Genomic DNA, 19,654 nt, shown 5'->3' with positions numbered 1-19,654 from the left:
GCATATGCACACACATGTACACACACATACACAAGTCATTTTAGCTCAGCCTTCACTGATAAGCTTCATTTAGCAATTTCTTTTTGTTTTCCTGAGAGGATGTCCTCTTGGGTGTTGGGTTTAGCACTGGGGATGCATAATTGTGCTCTTGAATGAAAGCTTTAATGAAGGTCCATTGTGTTTAGAGCTCATGGCAATGACTGGCCTGGCCACAGTGAAGAATTCATGTGGTCAAAGTATATAATATGATTCACACACTGGACCTCAAAGTTCAAGAATTTATTTCTTGAAACCTCTTCTTCCACCATGGGTCGCCCCTTTCCCTCCCACAGGGTCCTCATTTGAGGTCAGTTTCCTCACTTTCCAGCCACTTTCTGAATGGATATGAGGCCCACTTCAGGGAGGGAACGCATGCCTAGTACTGTAGACCTGGTCAAGAGTCTGAGACTAGGGAGGTCATAGGCCTTAGAGGGGAAACTCACTGCTATTGTTTTGTGACCTAGACATGTTGTCGAAATGCCTTTTAAACACTTATTTTATACCTGTAGACTAACCTGCTTTCAGTCTTCCTCAGTTGTAGTGGGTGACAGTTAATACAGAGACTCACCACTGGTCAAAGTGCAGAGAATAAATGACTGTTGAGTGTTGGGTTCTTGGTGAGACGTCTATGTCACCCCTCCAAGGCTCAGGGGACATTGTGGAAGAGGGAATGGGAAAAATGGAAGAGCCAGAGGTTGGGGAGAAGGGCTGTGGCACACTGACTTCTAGACACGACATGGCCATTGCACTCAGGAGCTCACTGGAGCTGTGGGTACTTGCATAAGACCTCTGCAAGACCTGGTCCATCAGTTTCCGTTGTGGACAGGGGAAGGCTCATGAGGCCTCACCCCTCCCTGAGGCACTGTACGCAGTTAATGGTTGCTGGAAGAGAGAGTGCCATTTTCCTCAGTGATGTCGCCACTGATAAGTTACCCCTGCTTCAGTGAATTACCGCAACACGCTCATAATTAAACTCAGTGGGTCACACACACACAAGAACATGAAAGGAGGTTGAGGATTATTGGGAAGAAGGGGAGAATGGTGGGAAGGAGAGATGGTAATGGGGATGTGTGAAAACATCAACATTCATTGTGTATGTGCGTGACATTGTCAAATAATAAAATTATAACAATGATGATGATAATCCCTTTCCTTTGGGTCAATGCCATCTGATCACAACATTCTTCTCATCTTGTCTCTTAAAACATCCCTTCTTTTTGCAAGCCCCTCAGTTCACAATAGTGCAAATGTCAGCTGTTCAGGAGGACAGTGCAGTCACAAACACAAACCCTCATACGTTGTATGAGAGCCACATCCATGCACAGTGGGTGCTGTCTGTCTCATGGTGATTGCTTCTCCATAGGGTTGACCAAAGACGAAGTTAGAGAAGAGTAAATGTACAGGGACAGCACACCACAGGCCACAGATCAATCCTTGATTGGATGAACTGACAAACCATTAATGACACACCAGGACCCCACAGCTTCTAGGGGGAGGCACACTTGGCTCAGGCAGCCCCCAACATCAGTGGGGTAGGGAAACAAGGAGGCAAATGTAGATGGACATATAGCGAGCCCAGGGAAAGAAATAAGCAACAGATGAACAAGTTTACAATAATAGTTGAATATTTTAACATAACATTATATATATATATATATATATGAAAGAACATAGAGCAAGAAAGAGAATATACATTGTTAAAACTATAGTTAGAAGTTTTGAAAAATAGATCTCACTTCAAGACACAAACACCCAATTTCTTTTTCCTTCCTTCCTTCCTTCCTTCCTTCGTGAAGGAGGAAGAGTTTATTGTGGCTCACAGTTCTAGGGGACACAGCCCATTGCCATGGGGAAGGCAGGGCAGCAGAAAGCTGAGACGGCTGATCACATTGTCCAGTTGAAGCAGAGAACATGAATTCTCACAAATACCAAATGTCTAACCACAACACAACTAAGCTGCTAATAAACAGTTGCAATTTTAAAGATTCCTTTAAAGCTTGGAGACTTTCACTTGTACTACTTAAAAAACTAGATCAAAGGAAAACTAGACAAAATACCAGTGCTTGGATAGTCCACAGACCAATTTTATGTAGCATTAATACAATCTCTGTCTTTTTTAAATTTTTTTAATTTTATGTGTATGAGTGTATTGCCTGCATGTAAGTGAGTGCACCCGTGTTGCACAATGCTGAGGGGGTCAGAAGAGGGCTTCGGATTCCCCTGGAACTGGAGTTAAGGACGGTTCGTAGCCGCCATGCGGGTGCTGGGAATCTACCCCAGGTCCTCTGCAAGAGCAGTGAGTGCTCTTAATCACTGAGCCATCTTCCGGCCCCACAATTTCTGTTTTTATGTTGGTGTTCACATAAAAAAGATAAAACCATGTAATCCATTCCATGACTCTGGTGAAGCAAAGTATCAGAAAACAGTACAGAAAAAGAATTATAAACCAATTATACTTTCGAACATAGATGCAGTTCGTATTGAGGGAGACAGAAAGAAGGGGGAGGGAAGATGTGCCTTAAGGGGGTGCAGACCCATGGTCATCTGTATAAATGAAATGCATCTGGGGACCCTCTGAGGCCAAGAGCCGAGCACATGGCAGCCCACCTTCCCAGGCTTGCCCTCGTCACTTCTGTACACACACATGGGCCCTCTGGGTCTCCTACCCAGCATTAGATAAGGAGCCAAGGCCTCACTGATCAGGTTATGGCCCCTGCAGCCACCGTCCAAACAGTCTTTCTCCCACCCGCCTTGTAGTTGCCTGAGTCCAAGACCACCTTGAATTATACTTTTCCTTATGTGGTGCCTTCCTGCCTGGTGAGTCCTGCTAGATCACATGGTGTGGAACCTCTCCACCCTTGGAAACCTCCGCCAGCAAGAAATTCCCTTCCTTTTCCCAGAACGGAGGACTCTTCCCTCAGGGTCCCTTCACTGTTGTGTGGGAAGGATGCTACAGTTTTCCCAATACACTACTCCAAAGGACGGTTATCTCAGTACCTTTCTCTGAACCTACCTTAATATCCTTCTAAAATTTAAATAAAACTCCATCTCAGAGTCCATGGGGAGGAGAGAACTCAGCCCGGATGGAGGCTGACACCGGGCCTTTGTAAAAGTCTTTCATTTGAAATGACATGGGCATTTTGGAGCAAAACACCTTCAAAGGCAATGGAAGATCAAAGACTCAAGCTGTGACATGGAGGGTCTCTGAGAGCATTTTTCCTGCATGGTAAGAAAAAGTCTCCCTGTCACAGTTGTGGTTAGAATGTGAAATGTCTTCACAAGGCCCCAGTTGGCACTGTTTGGACTGTTATGGAACCTTTAGGCGCTGGAGACTTGTTGGAGGACTTGAGTCACTGGGGGCAGGCCTTGAGGTCTTAAAGCCCAGTCCCACTTCCTGTTCATTCTCTGTTTCCTAACAGTAGACACGATGTGGCCAGCTACCTTCCCCTCCCTCCTGCCATGGGTTCTTTGCCATGATGGACTGTGGTCTACCCTCAAACTCTGAGCCCAAACAACCCTTCCTCCTGTAAATTGCTTCTTATCAGGTGCTTGAACTCAGCAACAAGAAAGTAGCAAGCAGGATCTGGTGATCCTGACCTGAAGGAGCGCTCATACCTGAAGCCCGGGATGCGCCGATCACCCTTGATCGAATGAGCCCCTCTCTCTTTGTGTTTCTTATTAATTTAACCTTTCCCCGAAAAAATTCCAGTTGGTAGTCCAGTTTTTCTTTCAAATCATCTGAAAAAAATATTCAACACTTGACAACTTATAAATTGCAACTTCGGAAATTCAAACAAGTATCAATAGTATGACCAATTCTTCAAATGCACACAGTTCCACGGGTTTTAACTTGGCCCTGGTTAGCCTCAAATATACAAGAAAAAACGATTCATCATCAAACTGTACAATTTTTGTGTTTCTAGTGACTACCTCCATTTTAATAAATCACTTTATTAAAATTTAAAAGTATAAATTATGAAGTTTTTGATACCGCCTGGTTTTACTAATTATTTACACATGTTGCACTGTGGTCAGTTATGTTTCTGACTTTACACCAACTCTAAGATTGCTCAAGCCAAGTGAGTTCCCAGGTGTGGTGGTTTGAATGAAAATGTCCCCCACAGGCTCCAAGTATTTGGACATTTTGTCCTTAGTTGATGGCACTGCTTTGGGAGGTCTTAGAAGGTATGGCCATGCTGGAGGAAGCATGTCACTGGAGGCGGGCCTAGAGAGTTCTTAAACCTTGCCAGATCTCCAGTCGCTCTCTTCTTCCTGTGTCTGCTTGAAAATGTAAAGCTTAGCTTCCACTCCCACTCCAGCCACCGCTGTCACCATGCCTCCCCGCCATCATGGACAGGACTCTTGATCCTTTGGAACCATAAGCCAAATAAACTCTTCTTTTATAAGTTCCCTTGGTCATGGTGTTTCTTTCACAGCAACAGAAAAGTAACTAATACGCCAGGCCTCCAGCCCCTGCTCACTTGAGCTTAGTGAGTCCATTGGCATTGGATATATCTGAGGACATATCCAGGAAAGACAGATTTTCAGTTCAAAACATGTTATATAATTCATGAAGGTCATTGAGAATTAAAGACAGGAATATTTGGAATCCTGAGCTTCATCAGAACACAGCGCCCCATATCCTGTAAGCATAGGCTCAAGGAGAAGTAGAGGTGTGCTGGCCAGCACACTCAGGTCTTGGCCATCAGGACCAACCCTCTTAGTCTCTTATGAAGGGGGGCCAACATGGTGGATAAATACAGGTTGCCAGATATTGACTGAATGTTTATGTCTTCTACCCCTAAGTACATATGTCAAAAACACCATCATGGTGGCCTTGGGAGGTTGGGGCTTCAGAAAATGTTAGGTCATGAGGATGGAAACCTCATGAGTAGGATTAGTGTTCTTATAAGAAGAGACCCAAAAGCTGGCTTGATGCACAAGAGGACAGAGCCAAGTCTCTGCCTAAAAAGCAGAAAGAATGTCTGTACCAACAACCTGGTCCTGTCGGCACCCTGGTCTCAATCAGCGTGCTGCTCAAGCCACCCCTTCTAGTGCATTATTTGATGGTGGTCAAACTGGCAAATGCCAAGCGTGTCTCTAGACACCTGGTCGTGTTCTGAAAGGCTGGCACAAGTGCTTATCCTGGAACCCTGTACTTATCGTAGGATCCTTGGGTTTCTGGATAAGAAGCAGAACTCCTTAGTCAAGGATCCTGTACCCTGTACCCTGTACCCAGCTTTACTGTGACTTCCTGCTCAGCAAGCTGCCAGTCCCTTTGGTTAGAACCAGCAGACAGGAGATCATGGGTGACCCAACCCATGGTGACTCCGTGGGGATGGTAGGCACCTGACCAATATCTGAACTTCCAAACATAGCGACATTAGCTTGGGTCACACTCCAGAGCTGCCGTGTGTCCCTTCCCACAGTGTGGCCCTCCTGGGATGTCTTTTTTTCCCAGCTTACTGTGGGCCAGATTTCCAGTGGGCTAGGTGGGCTTTACAGGCCTAAAATCTCCTCAATGTTGATATCCTCATTTGAACAGTCCTGGCTTGTGCTCACTTGTAAAACAGACAACGTATTTCAAGTTAATGGGATTAGTATCAGCATTTGGTTAAAATGACTTAGAGGAACAAGCACTTACCGGTTCTTGGTCCAATCAGAGTTCCTTCCTGTGAAGTATATACAATCAGGTCATGTCCCTGTTTTAAGCTCTAATGAACAAACTCTTTATATTTTCTCCTTTTTCTTTCTCCTCACTCCTTGCTCCTCTCTCTTTTTCTTTCTCCTTCCCTCCTTTCCTTTCCACATTTTATTTCATGTGTATGTGTGTATTGCCTGCATGTAGGTAAGTGTACGCGTGTCATGCAATGCCCGCGGAGGTCAGAAGAAGCTGTCGGTTCCCCTGGGACTGGAGTTATGGACAGTTGTTAGCTGCCATGTGGGTACTGGGATTCGAACCCGGGTCTTCTGCAAGAACAACCAGTGTTCTTAATGATAGGTAAAAAGTTGGCGGAGAACGAGCGAATGGAGGATGAGGCACCGAGACACAGGTAAAACTCTCAGCGGGTTAGAGCTTTATTTCACGGGGGACACGTTCCCTTTGGGCAAGGGAAAATGCCCACAGATTGTGAGCTGGGGCTTATATATGGGGGCTTCAGGGTGCTGAAGGCGGGAAGTTTTTTGGGAAAAATCAGGCCGGGGGAAGCAGGAAAAGCAGGTCTTATAAACCTGCCTCCGTTCCGTCTGCCAGCCAGGATCTGGGTCAGGAAGTGTTTACTTTTTTGTCCTCCTAAGATGAGGGAAAAGCTGCTGTACTAAAACAGCTCCTAAAATCTCTGGTTAACAGGCAGAATCTGCTTATCTTGTCTTCAGAGATCAGAGGAAAGGCAGGCTGCCTCTTAGAAGAATCTGCTTCCCTTGACTTCAAAGGCCAAGGTGCTTATCAGCTCAGTTCCCTTTTTCAGGCTTGAAAAATCCAAAGTCCATAGGACCTGTTGGGGAGGGGGGAGGCTGCTGCTGTTTGAAACCCTAATACTTAACCGCTGAGCCATCTCTCCAGCCCCATCCACATTTTTTTGAGACAGGGTCTCATATAACTTATAATGGCCTGGAACTTGCTGGATGACCTTGAGCTCCTGACCCTCTGCTTCCACTTCCCCAGTGCTTGGATTACAGGTGCGTCACATTCAGCATGTAGAGTTCTGAGGATCCAGTCCAAGGCTTCTGCTGGGCAAGCAATCTGCTAAGAGAGCTGCATTCCGAGACACAGCGCCCAATATTCTTGAGATAAATTTCCAAAAAGGCACTTTATGAGCAGCTCCCTTTTAATAACTCTGACTTCATAACTTTCCCCACATCCTTCCAACACTATACTACTGTATGGACTGCATAAAAGGCAGAGATATTCCAAGCTCACCCTGTTTTCTTTCTCTTTGGGCCTTACAGTGTTGGTCCTTCTATCTAAGATATCTTTCCTTTCCCACTACCTGGATAACTCTAACTCATCTGTCCAACCTCCATTTAGATGGCACTTCTTCCTGAAGTGATCTCTAAAGACAAGGCTTGTCCCCTGTACTGACCTCATAGACACAGGCCAGGCACTGGGTGGACTAAGGGCACCTGATACAATGTCTCCCTCAACACCAGCCAGAAACATCTTTTGTTAGAAATACACATGTGCCAAGCAGAGCATGTTGGAGCACACCCATGAGCCCAGCACTTGGGAGGTGGCGTCAGGGGAATCTGGAATTCAAGGTCACCTTTGAACAAAGCCAGTCTGAGGTTAGACTGGGCTATAGGAGATCAGCTCCCAAAACAACAATAACAACACAGGCTCAAACATCACTAGCAAGAGTGCACCTTCTAAGTAGGTTAGACAATAGTGTCTGTCTCACCAAATTCGCTCATGTCATCCACCAAAATAACCTCTTCAAGTAAATGTGGGGGACTGAGGTATATCACACTGGACACTGTTCGGAACAAGGCATTAAATTCCTCGTCATGGAAGCAGATGACGACACTAGCAGTGGGTAAGCGGAGTGAGTAGCGTTTCTGACGACATCTGTAGGGAAAAATAATAGGGAGAGAAAGATTCATCTGAGAACCTCAAAGGTTCTGCAGTCTTCTTCAAAGCCATTCCTTACTTTGTTTTTCCTTCAACGGAGCATGAGGACAACACGATGACAGTAAGTCTAAAAACGCAGAAATTCAGATGCAAAAGCGTCCAAAAAATTTAGTTCCTTAAACTTCTTTACATTTGCGTGGAGCGCCGTGGTCAAAGGACAGCTTGTAGAGTCAGCTCTCCCCTTCCATCGTGTGGCTTTGGGGATCAAACTCAGGTGCACTCCTGCTACTTGCTGCCTCATCTGAACTCTTGGGCTAACACTAGAATTATTTTCCCCTTCTTGATTACCCTTTCTTGACATTCTGTTTTGATAATCTTAGGTCTACTTTAAAGATAATATGAACACAAGTTATATCCGTATTCTAGTGTCTACTATAAAAATGACTTTCTGAGGGCTGGAGAGACGGCTCAGTGGTTAAGAGCACTGGCTGCTCTTCCAGAAGACCTGGGTTTGATTCCCAGCACCCACGTGGCAGCTAACAACTGTCTGCAACTGTGGTTCCAGGAGAATCTGACGCCCTCTTCTGACCTCTGTGGGCTTTGTATGACACAGGTATACTGACACACATGCAGGCAATACATTCATACACATAAAATAAAAATAATAAATAAAATATTTAAGAAATGACTTTCTAGGGGTTGGAGAGATGGTTCAGAGGTTAAGAACACTGGCCGTGGTGGATGTGGTGGTACACACCTTTAATCTCCACACTCTGGAGGCAGAGGCAGGTGGATTTGTGTGAGTTCAAGGCTAGCCTGGTCTACATAGTGAGTTCCAGGACAGCTCGGGCCACAGAGAGACTCTGTCTCAAAAAGACAAAACACAACAACAACGACAAAAAAAACAAACAAACATAGTAACCTTGAGCTTGTTTGTTTGATTGATATATATAAAAGCACTGGCTGCTCTTGCAGAGGACCTGGGTTCAGTTCCCAGCACCTACATGGCAGCTAACAACTGCCTGTAACCCCAGTTCTAGGAGATCTGACACCCTCCTCTGGCCTCTGTGGGCATTGTACACACATGGTGCACTTCCATACATGCAGGCAAAATACACATTAACAAAAAAAGAAGGAAATAAAGGGCTGGAGAGTTGGCTCAGTGGTTGGGAGCATTGACTGCTCTTGTAGAGGACCCCTGGGAATCAGGGTTTGATTCCCAGCACCCACGTGGCAGCTAACAACTGTCTTAGCTCCAGTCCCAAGGGATCCAACACCCTCTTCTGACCTCCAAGGGCATTGCATGACATGGGTGCATCTACATACATGCAGGCAATACACTCATATACATAAAATAATAAATAAAATATTTTTTAACAAAGAAAATAAAAATGGATTTCTAAATTCATTCAAAGACATCTTCAAAGAAAGCTCACTGTGCTATTCTTTCTGCTTGTTTTTTGGGGCGGATACTTTTATATTTGTCCCATCTGCTGGGGATAAAAACTATAGTAGAGTTCATGGAACTACGTTTCCTCCAACTACTTGACAAAAGGATTTTATTATTGTTTTAGTACCCATGAGTGAAAAACAGAAGTTGAGATCTAGTGGTTTTAATTATCGACTATAAATTACTGTTTGGTACTAACATCTGCAAAATAGAAGGAAGTGTATTGTAACGTGCTGTAAATACCCGCAAGTCCTAGATACAGGAGGATGGTTGGAGGCTGGCAGAACTCACTGTGCCAGGCTTGAGGGTATCCGGACCGCATTCTACCATTGTTCTCATTCTTGCATCTGGCAGTGCTAATGACAGGGATGATAACTAACAGCAGCCCCAGCTTACCTCAAAGGGTTGTTTAGGATTTGATGAGTTAACAGGTAAAATGCTCAGAGCAGTACCCCGCATTCAGTCACCATTAGACACAAGCCTCAACCTGAAATCTGTCTGTCTTGTTTCTACTTTAACTCTGCAGACTAGGAAATGTGGTTGATATCAGCCTATCTTCTTTTTTTTTTTAATGTGTATGAGTGTAATGCCTACATGTATGTAAGTGCACCCGTGTTGTGCAATGCCTGCAGAGGTCAGAAGAGTGTGTTGGATCCCCTGGTACTGGAGTTACGGACAGTTGTTAGCCATCAAGTGAGTGCTGGGAAGTGAGCCCAGGTCCTCTGCAAGAGCAGCCAGTGCTCTTAACCACTGAGCCATCTCTCCAGCCCCATATCAGCCTATCTTATAATCCAGCATCCAAGGATAAATCACTTTCTTTTCCCCATGAACAAAAATTTATGGGGAAAATCTAATTGGCTCTGGGCTAATCAGCTAGTGCCAAATCCCCCATGTGAAAGAAGAAATGCTTCCTGGACACTTCCAGGGCAGGTGGTGTTGGGCAGATAAGCCTACAGGAATTGCAGTGTATGCACCCGCAGGATGTGATGGACTGAAGGCATCCTGGAAGAGAGGGTTTAGCCTGGTCAACATTTTTGCCCCGTTGGATGTGGTTATAGGAAGTGCAGCTGCCAAGTAGAAGCTGGCAGGAATTGAGAATGTGTGAGGTGACAGCCAGATAAGACCTGAGTAGACGAGAGCAGTGGGCAAGCAAAGTCTGCATTCAAGTGGATAGGACCCAAGAGCACAGCACCAAAAGCCACAATAAGCCAGGCTAACAACCTGCACAGCAAAATATATAATCAGCAGGGTGAAGAAACAAGCTTCAGAGTAAGGGAAACCATTTTCGAATGGCATATGTGATGAGAGGTTGATAGCCAGGTTGCATAAGCTAAAACAACATGGTGGCAAGAAAACCCTTTTCATGCAAAAGATGAAAGTTGGCGGAGGGTCTGAGGATGTAGCTCAGATGGTCGAATGCTCACCTAGCACATACAAAGCCCCAGTTCTCGATCCCCAGCACCACACAGAACTGGGCATAGTGGTGATGCACACCTGAAATCCCAGCACCCGGGAGGTGGAGACAGGTGGATCAGAAGTTAAAGATCATTCTCAGCTACATAGTGAGTTCAAGGCCAGCCTGGGATACACGAGACACTTTTCAAAAGAATATAAATGATCAATAAGTAGAAATACCTAAAAAATACTCACTGTCACTAATCATCAGGAAAACGTAAATTAAAACTATGATGAAATGCCAACTCTCATTTGTTAAAATGATCATTATCAAAAGATAAGTCAGGGCAGGGCATGGTGATTGCATGCCTTTAATGCCAGCACTCAGGAGGCTGAGGCAGGCAGAGCTCTTTGAGACTGAGGCCAGCCTGGTCTATTTGGTGAGATTCAGATCTGCTGGGGCTACAGGGAGACCCTGTCTCAAAAGACAAAAAGAAAAAAAAAAAGATTAAGAACGTGGAGGAGGAAACCCTTGTGCACTGCTGGAGAAATGTGCTCAGCGCAGCACCGTGGAGAACAGTGTGACCCAGCCATTCCACTTTGAGATATACATCAGAAGGGTGTAAAGTAAGCACATAGAAGATGTCCTCTCCTGCTTATCAAAGCATCATTTGGTAGTCAAGATACAGAAAGAACCAGAGTACCCATCGTGGATGAATGAGTGAAATAGATGAACATGGTGGAATGCTATCTGGCTTTAAAATAGAAACTTCTGGGACTTGAGACTGGTGAGGTAGCTCAGTGGATAGAGGTAGGTGCCACCAAGCCAAATTAATCTAAGTTCAACCCCCAGGACTCACACACGTGGTGGAAAGAGAGTGATGAACACTACAAGTTGTTCTTTGACTACCCATGCCCCAGGCACACTGCGGCACATGCACACATGTGCACCTGTGCGTACACACACATAATTAAATGTAACTTTTTAAAAATAGAAAATTCAGTTGTTTTCCTGATAGGTAGAAGATATAAAGTGAAGATAAGTGGAGAAAGAAGGTGAATACTGCTCGATCGCATGTAAATGTGGATGTAAGACAGTTGGAATCATCATAGAACAGCAAAGTGATTACTGGGCAGGGTGAGGACGGAGGATTGGGAAAATGTTTGGCAAAGCATCCACAAGTTCAGCCACACAGGGAGAGCCTGATCAAGATTTCCATTGTCCAGAATGATTGGTATGGTGACTAAAACACTGACTTTGGGGGCTGAAGAGATGGCTCAGTGGTCAAGAACACTAGTTGTTTTTGCAGAAGACCCAGGTTCAAATCCTCAGCACCTACATGGCAGCTAACAACTGTCCATAACTCCAGTCCTAGGGGATCCAACGGCCTCTTCTGACCTCCACGGGCATTGCACGACACGCGTACACTTACCTACATGCAGGCAATACACACATACACATAAAATAAAAATGATATATAAAATTTTTTAAAGAAAAAAAACCCCCAAAACAAACAAACAAACAAAAAAAACCCCACTGACTTTGAAACCTGCTAAGAGAACTGTTCTATTTGCTTTCAATTGCTGTGACAAAATACTCTGACCAGTACCAACTGGGGAGGAAAAGGTTTGATTGGCTTACATCTCCCAGGTCAGAGTTCATCAGGGAACCCAAGGTAGGAACTCAAGACAGGAACCTGGAGGCAGGAGCTGGAGCACAGACCATGGAGGAACGCTGCATACTGGCTTGCTCTCCTGGCCCCTGCTCAGCCTGCTTTCTTATATGATACAGAACAACCTGCCCAGGGGTGGCACCGCCCACAGTAGTCTGGGCCCTCCCACATCACTCAACAATCAAGAAAATACTCCACAGGCATGGCTACAGGTCAGTCCGTTGGAGGCAATTACCCAGTTGAGGCTCCCTCTACCTAAGTGTGTCAAGTTAACAACTAGCTATCCAGCACAAGAATAGATTTTTTGTGTATGTGGTCTTTTTGAGACAGGGTCTCCCTGTAGCTCCAGCTGGCCTGGAACTCGATATGTAAGCAGACCAGGCTGGCCTTGAACTCATAGAGATTCACCTGCCTCTGTCTCCTATGTGCTGGGATTAAAGGTGTGCACCACCATGCCAGGCACTTTGATTATATTTTAAAGGTTTCTTTACTTGTTATTTTATGTATATGAGTATTTTGCTGATATGGACATGTACCATGTGCACACATTATCCACAGAGGCCAGAAGAGGGCATCAGATCCCCAGGAACTGAAGTTATAGGTGGTTGTTAGCTGTGGTGTGGCTGCTGGGTACTGAACATGGGTCCTCTGCAAGAGCAGCCAGTGCTCTTAACCAGTCAGCTGTCTGTCTCTCCAGCCCCCTATGTTCATACTTTGAATACTCAAACTGCCAAGTCCACTTTTATTGTAGGACAAGACTCTCTAAACTTTGTTTTTCTTAACAAATAACTATGTGATGGAAGAAAGAAGGCAGGGGCAGTTACATGACTTCAGATGAGATTTGGAGACAAACAATGGCATGGAGAGAGATTTATAATTTTGGGGGAATTAAAAATATTGACTTTTCTTTGAGGCAATTAAATCTTAAGCTGATTTAAATATTGCTCTCTAAATTAAATTCATACCATGTTTTATAGTTTGAGCACATTTAAATTCATTTTCTTTCTTTTTCTTTGGTGTCAGGGGAGGGGAGATATTCAGCTGAGGATGACCTTGAACTTCTGATCCTCTTACCTCCACCTCCAAGCAGTGAGATTACAGGCATGTGCTACCACCCCTAGTGTATGTGATGCTGGGGATCCACCCTGGGCCTCGCATATGCTAGACAAACCCTCGACCACATCTCCCCCATCCCCAATTCTCTTTCTTTTCTTATGACCCAGTTACACTGTGTCATTATGTGCAAACACTCATTTCTTGAATGAGCAGATCATGAGTGGGCATTTGTGGCTCCAAATGTCTGTGTTACACATGAGTCACAATAAAGGCAACATGTCCCCACGTTCTACTTTCCTGGAATGTGGCATTGATTTCTAAATTACTAGAAAATGTCTAATTCCTTAATTTAAATATTTTTCTTTTAACCAAAGGAGAATTTATATTCTTTTCCAGGAAATAATTGGAACTTGAATGATATTAAAAGGAATTAATGTTGTGCTGAATGAAATATGCCAGTCCTCCAAAAGACAGGCACAGAAAGAAGATTGGGAGCTGCCAGGGCCTGGGGAAATGGGTACAGAGTTTCAGTCTGGGTTTTACTATGCTTCAACAACAGATGACTGTGCTTAAAGTCACTGAAATGTGCACTTAAAAATGGTTCACATCGGGGCTGCAGAGATGAGTCAGTGGTTAAAAGCACTGATTACTCTTACAGAAGAGCCAGATTCAGTGCCTAGCACCCACATGACAGCTAACAACCATCCTTAATGCCAGTTCCAAGGGATCAGATGCCTGGCCAGACCTGCATAGGCATTGCACACATGGGTGCACATACATGCAGGCAAAACACTCATACACATAAAATAAAAATAAATAAGAAATGGTTTACATGGTAATTTTACGCTATGTGCATTTTACCACAATTAACACAAATAATTGAAGGACTAATAAAAATATGGCACCCTTCTAAGGAAAAATAAATAGGCAGATATCTGAAGCATTTTCTACTGGGACTGAATCTGCATTGGCCAGAGACCCTTATTGGAGACTGAGTTAAAAGACCTTCCAGTGACTTAGATCTTGGAAACCTCTAGAGCATACTCTGCCCATGGGGATGGGAGTATCTATACCACAAACTGTAGAATCTTTTATTTTATTTTTGAGTCAGGGCCTCAAGTGTGGCTCTGGTTGGCCTCGAAGTCTCTATGTAGACCAGACTGGCCTTGAACTCAGAGATCCATTTCTCTCTACCTACTGAGTCCCGGGATTAAAGGCATGCGCCACCATGTCCAGCCTTAAGTTGAAGAATTTTGATATAGGCTCTAGACATTGCCTGACTTAAAATCCTAAAAACAAGAACCTATACTACAAGATTTCTAAGGTGCTGAAACCGAAGTCTGGTCAGGGAGAGCACATACATTTCACTCCTGGAATCTGGCACCTCTCTCTCGTAGCCCAGTTTTCTACTGAAGAAGGCATTAAATCCATATTTGAAAAGTTCATGGAAAAATTCTGGGTCTGTGGTTTTAGTCACATTATCTGTAAGAAAAGATAATTAGAGTCACACAAGTGGAGGCTTTCTACTGTCACATGGATGCAGACAAGAGAAATGTTATCCCGAGTCTTTCTCTTAAAATCTAAACCACCCCAGGTGACAAGGTGAAAGCACAGAATGTTTACAGGAACCAAAGCAAACGTTTCAGTAAAGCACAGTCATTAATTTTCCACGGTGGAAGATGCCCAGCCTTTTGATGCTGTCTTAATCACTTTTCCCTTGCCCTGATAAAATACCACGAGGACAGTAACTTAAGAAAGGAGGGGTTTGTTTGGGCTGATGGTTGGAGGGGAAGGTACGGCAGCAAGGACATGACGAGGTTAGTTGTGTTGCATCGCAGTCAGGAAGCAGAGGGCAAGGAGGGTTGGAGGGGAAGGTACGGCAGCAAGGACATGACGAGGTTAGTTGTGTTGCAGTCAGGAAGCAGAGGGCAAGGAGTGCTGCAGCTCGCTCGGCTTGCTTTTTCCTTTTTATGCAGCCCAGGACCCAGCCCAGGAAATGTGCCACCCACACTTAGGGTGAGTCTTGCCACTTCAGTTAACCAATCAAGAGAATGCTTCACAGGCCAGGGCTAACCTAACTTCAGTAATCCCTTATGGGCATGCCCCGAGGTTTGTATTCTAGGGGATTATTGATACTATTGATCACCACAGGGGCCACTGTGGTTCTCAACTGTGAGGGCCCAGTATGGAAAGACTGAGGGACAGTGAAGGAAGTCTCTCTTCTCAAGTTCCTGTAGATGGAATTAAAAAACCACAGCACTGGAGGAAACCTCAAACACAGCAGTCATAACAATCAGTGAGACTGGGACAAATTCCCTAGCGGAAGACAACTCTTAGGTGGGACTAAAGACAAAGTCATAGGAGATAAAAGGCACAAAAATAGTTAAGAATAAAAGGATGGTCAAAGAAAACAGAAGTGAAAAATATCATTTTAAACAGTCTACCATTTGGGGACAGGAGCATAGTGACTTTACCATGACACAGAAGCTACGACAGAGATTTTAATAGCCAAGAGCCCAGATAATGCTTTGACCAAAGAGACATCAACATGCACCCCCACAAGAAGGCAGTCATGGACACTTCCAAAACTCTGGATCAGAGAAGAACTTGAACATCATAATTGATTCCTTAGTGGACACACTGTACTCTGCTTCCTAGAGAATTAACTTGCCCTCAAATGCACAAAGGCTGCTTTGAAGATAAAGGCTGTGTATAAAGGGGGTTCTGGGAGGCTGGAGAGATGGCTAGGTGGTTAAGAACACTGACTGTTCTTGCAGAAGACCGGGGTTTGAATCCCAGCACCCACATGGCAGCTAACAACTGTCTGTAACTCCAGTTCCAGGGGATCCAACAACCTCTTCTGTCCTCCGCGGGCAATGCATGACATGGGTGCACTTACCTACGTGCAGGCAATACACGCATACACATAAAATTAAAAATAACAAAATAAAAAAATATATAAAAGGGGTTCTGGTCAAGATGGAATAGCCTGTTCCTCCCAGATCTTCTTTCTTACAACAGAAAAAATTCTACACTTAGCAGGTAAGTACAGGAGGGCTCTGAAAGGCAGAAGCAAGGAGACCATGACCTAGAGGGGTGTGGTGAACTCCCTGAATATTTTTTTCTCCCATAAATCCCACAGAGGGCTGCAGATGCCTCAGACCTAAACAGCAGTAGCTACAGACAAAACTACGTCAACAAACCTCCAAGTTAACCCTTTCTCTTAGACCAAAGAGCTGGGAAAAGGGTAGGCTAGCCACAGAAAGCCCCTGGCAATACCTGCTCTAGCCTAGAACTTCCCATCCCCTCAGGAAACAAACAGCACTGTTCCTTTTGCCCCACCTAGTGGTGTCAGTGTGACCAAAGGTGGGCAACAGTGGGCAGTGATCACCCCCCTGGGTGGTTAGGAGACTGATCACCTCACCTGGTGTAAGCAGGTGACGTAGTCTCCCTGAGATAGTGTCAGTGGAATGTTGAACCTCCAACCCCGCCTGATAGCAAGGTGGGGCAGAGGAGGGTCAGATAGCCTTCTACCCTACCTTCCTCCTCCTATTGGTAAGGCCCAGAGGGGAGCTAAATGTCCACTCTTATAAGAGAAAGGTTGCGTGAGCCAGGATAGCTGATATTCTATTTCTCCTTGAACCTGCTACTGGTGAGATCCAGTGGGGAATTAAACTTTTTGCTCTCGTGTCAATGAGGCACAATGAGGGGGAAGAGAGGCAGAACTAGCATTGTGTTCCAGGACAAGTCCATGCTTCATTTCAATGGGGACCAAAAGGGAGCTAAATTCCCACTCCAGAGCTGTGTGCAAGCAGCACCATAGCCTGGGGGTGGGGTGGGTGCTTGTGTATCAGCAAGGGACAGAATACACACATTTACCTGGTCCTTCTAATAGGGAAGGGAAGGGACTGATAGGAGCACTTTTATGTTCTGTTTGTATAGCATACCTGTGCTCCATAACATAGAAAGGAATCAGCATGTACCTGTTATTACTGGCTTAGCACGTACACACTGTTGATGGTCTGTTTGTTCTGAGGTGACTCTGTCTTAGTTCAAATGCTTCTGGAGGAGGACAATGTTGATACTGGTAGCAACTAACTAGAGTTAACATTTTTTTAGTTAGTTTTTAAATATTTTTTTTTAAATTTTATGTGTATGAGTGTATTCCCTGCATGAAAGTACATCTGTATCATGCAGTGTCCTCAGAAGAGGGAGTTCAATCCCCTGGAATTGAAGTTATAGGTGAAGTTAGCTGCCACATGGGTGCTGGGAACTGAACCCAGATCCTCTGCAAGAGCAGCCAGTGCCCTTAACCAATGAGCCATCTCTCCGGCCCCTAGATTTAACATTTCAAAAGAGGTGCCTGAACCCAACATTCACAGAATGAGGGAAGAGTACAGGGATGGCAAGAGAGACAAAGACATCACAAGTTTCAGAAACGTGGCCAACCACCTGACCAGAGGGGCAAGATTGAGCTCTAAGAGACCAATTGCCTCTGTCCCTGCCCTCTTAATAATCTGCTGGCTGGAGACAAGATGGTTCTCTGAACCAAGTACAGTTTTAAGATTCGGTTCTTGTGGCTATCTCTGGATTTCTGTGGGTGCTAGGCTTACAGCTGAACTCTGCTTCCACTGTGCTAAACCTCTCTGGATACAAAGTCTCACAATATCTTCAGTGGCCAAGATCAACAGAAAACCGTGGGTCATACCAAGAACTAGTACGATCTCCAGTGGAATTCTCAATGCTGAGCAGAATCAGGTTGACTAAACTGGCTCAGATGTGAAGCCATCATGGCACTTCCCTTCAAGCAAATGCAAAGGGGGGGGGGGAGATCTCAGCAAAGCAACAGAAGTTGCACATATGTGCACACAGAAAGGGAATTATAGGCGTGAAACATGCAATAACCTAAGTTGACTCCATGGGTTACATAGAGTACTGACCAGAGTCAGGACATTTGAGGTCAGATCAGTAGGACTGGTGTAGATGAGGCGTAGAGAGAGGATGAACTAGAAAGAGAAAACCTTAGGAACCTGTGGAGTAGCTAAAGAGCTAAACGTGTATTATAGGAGTTGCAGAAGGAGAAGAGAGAAAGCCTGGCTCAGGGTTTTCCCTGAGGAGCTGAGGAGGGGCTGTTCCATGTCATATTCCTACATAGAACCCACAACAGTGCTCCAGGGCCACACAGCGCACAGATGTGGCTTTTAAACCATTAGTTCTCTATTCTCCCCATCTTTGAGAGGTTTATTTTCTTAGTTACTTTTTGTTGTTGTGATAAAACACCATGGCCAAGGCAGCTCACAGAGGGAAAAGCTTATTTGGGCTTATGATTCCAGAGGAAGAGCTCATAATGGTGGGGGGAGGGGTCCTGCGAACTGGAGCCAGAAGCTGGCTGATGTATTTCATCTTGCAGGAAGCCAGGTGAGTGAACCAGAAGGGCCAGACTACAAGCTCTCAAAGCCAACCCTGGTGTCATCCTTCTCCCAGCAAGGCTAACCCTCCTAAAGGTTCCATAACCTCTCCAAACAGTGCCACCAACTATGGACTAAATGTCCAAATACACAAGCTTATGGGGGATATTCCTCATTCAAACCACCATATCAAGTTATCATGTGTGTAAACATGGAGCAAAATCTTACAATGATTAGTGGTGAAAGAGCAGATTCCAAAAGGATATTGCCACAGAATATGTACAGAGATGTTAGAAACTGCAGAATCAGATCCACTGAGTGATAGTACCAGAGAGCATGGAAGGGTATAACCAGCAGCTGCCTCTGAGGCTGGTAGGAGGGAAGCACTGTTTCTTTTGTGTTTATTGGCATTCATATCTTGGGAAAAAAGCTTCTTGAAGCCACTTGGAGCCAACCTACACAAACGCATGTGTGTCTGGTTGCAAATTTCTGTGCATCCTCTGTTCTTCCAAATATTAAACTTGTGGTGTGTTTTCCCTTTAAAGTGGTTAACAGATCACGATTCTTACCTAAGTTTGGGTGTAGTTTTGGTTTTTCAGGTCTATTTGGACCAGACTTGCCATTTATCATATGCTGTTTGGAAATTTTCTCTGAGGGGCGGATTTGCTGGTTCGCATATTTTCCCAAGGAACCAATCCTGGGTTCCTGGATTACCTCCTGCAGTTCACTCACTTGATGGCAGAGGAAGTGTGCAATGAACACAGCTACCCAAAGCCCGGCTGCAATGGCGCCACAGAATAAACACTGAATTGCAGTATTCCTCATTGCTGGTCTCGCATTTTTGAAGGTCTGGGTTTCAATTTCCTAAGCTGGAGTGATTTAAGAGACTGTATTAGATATTTCGATGGTGTTTTCATCATCCACTTGACTTAAATTCAGTTTTTAATGTTTTAAAAGCAATCCTTTTTGATATTTTCCCCATACATAGAGTATACCTCTTTTCTATCACAAAAATTTTTAATGCAGATATCCATAAGATTACTTAACATTCAGATACATCAATATA

At 44.7% G+C, this 19,654-nt stretch overlaps 1 protein-coding gene across 1 annotated transcript in view; it reads right to left on the bottom strand.

Annotated features, from left to right (window-relative positions):
* The window catches only part of Galntl5 (polypeptide N-acetylgalactosaminyltransferase like 5), a 43,712-nt gene extending 24,299 nt beyond the window's left edge, over positions 1–19,413 (bottom strand). Inside the window, exons 1-4 of the mRNA XM_008847289.1 lie at positions 19,158–19,413; positions 14,542–14,662; positions 7,437–7,603; positions 3,655–3,777 (exon numbers count right to left, since the gene is read on the bottom strand). Coding sequence (XP_008845511.1) covers positions 3,655–3,777; positions 7,437–7,603; positions 14,542–14,662; positions 19,158–19,413 — 667 coding nt within the window. The remainder of the gene's footprint in view (positions 1–3,654; positions 3,778–7,436; positions 7,604–14,541; positions 14,663–19,157) is intronic.
* Positions 19,414–19,654: the final 241 nt, after the last annotated feature.

This window comes from Nannospalax galili, unplaced genomic scaffold (genome assembly GCF_000622305.1).
Source record: "Nannospalax galili isolate Female #2095 unplaced genomic scaffold, S.galili_v1.0 scaffold302, whole genome shotgun sequence".
NCBI lineage: Eukaryota > Metazoa > Chordata > Mammalia > Rodentia > Spalacidae > Nannospalax > Nannospalax galili.
The sequence above is the reverse complement of the archived record's forward strand: the minus strand, read 5'-3'. Positions and strand labels throughout refer to the sequence as shown.